General features: G+C 42.7%; 1 protein-coding gene across 1 annotated transcript; it reads left to right on the forward strand.

Annotated features, from left to right (window-relative positions):
- The first annotated feature begins 565 nt into the window (after positions 1–565).
- LOC141715047 (uncharacterized) lies at positions 566–1,445 on the forward strand. The gene is made up of 2 exons (XM_074518535.1): positions 566–838; positions 981–1,445. The coding sequence occupies exons 1-2, from the start codon at positions 566–568 to the stop codon at positions 1,443–1,445; spliced, it is 738 nt and encodes a 245-aa protein (XP_074374636.1).
- The last annotated feature ends 1,905 nt before the right edge of the window (positions 1,446–3,350 follow it).

Here is a 3,350-nt window from a genome sequence, read left to right on the forward strand (position 1 = left end):
ATTCCCCGAATGGTTGGCTAACCCTGTGATGGTTAAGAAAGCTAATAGGAAGTGGAGGATGTGCATCGACTTCACCGACCTCAACGATGCATGCCCTAAAGACTGCTACCCTCTATCAAGGATTGACACCCAGATTAATGCTAGTGTTGGGCACGAGATACTAAGCTTCGTGGATGGCTTCAGCGGTAACAATCAGATTAAAATGCACAAGGATGATACCCGCAATGTATCTTTCATTACTGACTTTGGTATCTTTTGTTATCTTGTTATGGATTTTGGACTAAAGAATGCAGGAGCCACCTACCAAAGATTGGTGAATGAGATATTCGCTCATCTGATCGTAAAAACCATGGAGGTCTATGTCGATGACATATTAGTCAAAAGCCTAGCCAAGGCCGATCTCATTGATCACCTTAGATAGGCGTTCGAATTGCTGAGACACCACAAGATAATGTTAAATCCTGCTAAGTGCGCCTTTGGCGTTGGGTCTGGAAAGTTTTGGGGTCACATGGTCTTGAAGAGATAAATAGAGGCAAACACTGACAAAATAAAAACCATCCTGGACATGGAGCCGCCTCACTCCATAAAAGACGTTCCGAAATTGACAGGGAGAATTGCGGCCTTGGGAAGGTTCATCTCAAAGTCAGGAGATAAATGTCTACCCTTTTTCAAAATTTTAAAGAAGCTGAAGAATTTTGATTGGACTGCTGAAATCCAAGAGGCCTTTGAACATATGAAGAAGTATATGAATAAAGCCCCGTTGTTGGCCAAACCAAGTCCAGAGGACATCCTTTACTTGTACCTTGCGGTCTCTGTGCAAATTGTGAGTGCCGTTTTGGTAAAGGAATAACAAAAGGTTCAAAAACATGTCTACTATATAAGCAAAGTGCTCCACGAAGCCTAGTTGAACTACTCCACCACCTATAAGTTTTCACTTGCCCTCATAACAACCTCCAGGAAGCTACTGACCATACTTCAAGGAACACAAAGTAGAAGTCCTGACGGACCAACCCTTGAGAAGCATCCTACATAGCGCTAAAACGAATGGAAGGCTCATCAAATGGGCAATTGATTTGGGAGAATTTGATATCAAATACAAGCCTTGGACAGCCATCAAGGCTCAGGCATTAGCAGAATTCGTGGTCGAATGCACCATTAACGACCAAGAAGTTGGGGGGAAAGAGATAGTAACCCCAGAAGAAGGAGAGAAGGATAAAGAAGAAGACTTGACTCTAAAGGAGTATTGGGTTCTTCATTTTAGCGGAGTGTCCAAAACAAAATCTAGTGGTGCAGGCCTAGTCTTGCAAAGCCCTGAAGGGTTCATGATCGAATATGCTTTGAAGTTTGACTTCCCAACTACGAACAACGAAGCAGAGTATGAGGCTTTAATAGCCAGGTTAGGCTTAGTTAGAGCTGTGAGGGACCAAGAGTCTTTAAATTTGTAAAGAATCAAAGCTCATTATTGAGATGATGCCATAGCTAAATATCTAAGGGTCGTGAAATAAATACTAACTCAGTTTGATGAATGATATGCGAAACATATTTTGACAGAGGAGAACACTACGGTCCGATGCCCTTTTCAAGTTCGCCTCATCTGAAATCGAGAACTGTCCAAGAAGTATCTACTTCCAAGTCCCGAGGACCCCGACAAGTCATGCCATAAACTTGATAGCACCAATTGGCTTAACTAGCTGTTGTTGATTCCATCAAGAACCCCTTGAGATAGGTTAGCTCCCTGACGATGCCCAAGAGGCATGCAAGTTGTCAGTAAGAGCGTTGAGGTACTCTCTGATCGAAGGCCTTCTATACAAAAGGTCTTTTATGATCCCGTATTTGAAGTGTTTAAGACCTCACGAGGCAGAGGAGGCATTGGAGGAAACCCATGAAGGGATTTGTGGGCAGCACTTGGGGGGCAGGGCCCTCACTCACAAAATAACCCGGTTGGGTTTCCACTGGCCAGCAATGTTAGCCGATGCAAAGGCTTATGTGAAGAAGTGTGATAGATGCCAAAGGCACGCTCCTATAGTTCGACTGACTCCAGAGAGGCTTACATCCATTAGCTCCCTCATCCCCTTCGCGATGTGGGGAATGGATATATTAGGTCTCTTTCCTGTAGCATCGGGACAAAGGAAGTTCATTGTGGTCATCATTGACTACTTCACTAAGTGGATTGAGGCCAAGACACTGGCCAAGATAACCACCAAGCAAATTTCTCACTTTTTCTCGGAGAATGTGATATGTCGGTTTGGAATCCCACGCATCCTTGTTACGGATAATAGGAGAAAGTTTGACAATAAAGAGTTCAAAGAGTATTGTAATGACAACATCATAGAACTCCAATTCACCTCGGTTTCCTATCCCCAAGCAAATGGGCAAGCAGAAGTCGCTAATGGAATCATCCTTGATGCACTCAAGAAGAGGGGTGAACGCTCAAAAAACACTTGGGTGAAAAAATTGCTAGTTATACTCTGGGTATATCATCCTACTTGCAAAGTTATAACTGAAGCTACCCTATTCATGTTGGCCTACGTAGCCGAAGAAGTAGTTCCCCTTGAGATCACCCACTGATCACCAAGGGTTAAAGCATATGAATCTGAAACTAATGAAGAAGACATGAGGCTTGCTCTCGACCTCTTCGACGAGGTCCGAGATGAAGCCAACGCCCGTAATGTAGAGCATCAACGAGAGCCTCCCTCTATTACAATAGGAGGGTTAAAGAGAGGTTCTTCCAGCAAGGAGATTTGGTTTTGAGGAAGATTGAGGCATCGGGAGTTGGCGAGAAAGGGAAGCTAACCCCAAATTGGGAAAGACCTTACAAGGTCAAAAAGACATTGGGAAGAGGATCCTACAAATTGGAAACTTTGAGCGGAGATGAGGTCCCCCGAACCTGGCATGCATCAAACCTAATGGTTTATCATGTCTAGGAAAAGCAACTTATGATTCTAGTACATAGTAATACACATAGTAATAAGGTCGATGAAACCATTTTTATTCTATGTAAGGGTTGAACCCGTTTTTCAGGATATTATTAATCTATACAAGTTAGTTTTATCAACCTGTCTATCAATTATTTATGTATGATCATTGGATAAGTGCAATCCATGAAAGGCCAAATACCAAAAATAAAAGACAAGTCAATAAACAAGCAAGTAGTCCATAAAAGATATAAGATCCCGAAGGATCACATTCAGTCCCGAAGGACAATTAGATAACAAATCTGAAATATCTTAAGGCCACACAGAGCCACGAATAAATAAGTTCTAAATCAAAGCCACAAGAGGTAATCAAGACCATTCAAGGCTGGGAGATTACTCCTCAGAGGAGCCTTCTTCTTCAACCCAATTCTGCAT

This window comes from Apium graveolens, chromosome 3 (assembly GCF_009905375.1).
Source record: "Apium graveolens cultivar Ventura chromosome 3, ASM990537v1, whole genome shotgun sequence".
NCBI classification, from domain to species: Eukaryota; Viridiplantae; Streptophyta; class Magnoliopsida; order Apiales; family Apiaceae; genus Apium; species Apium graveolens.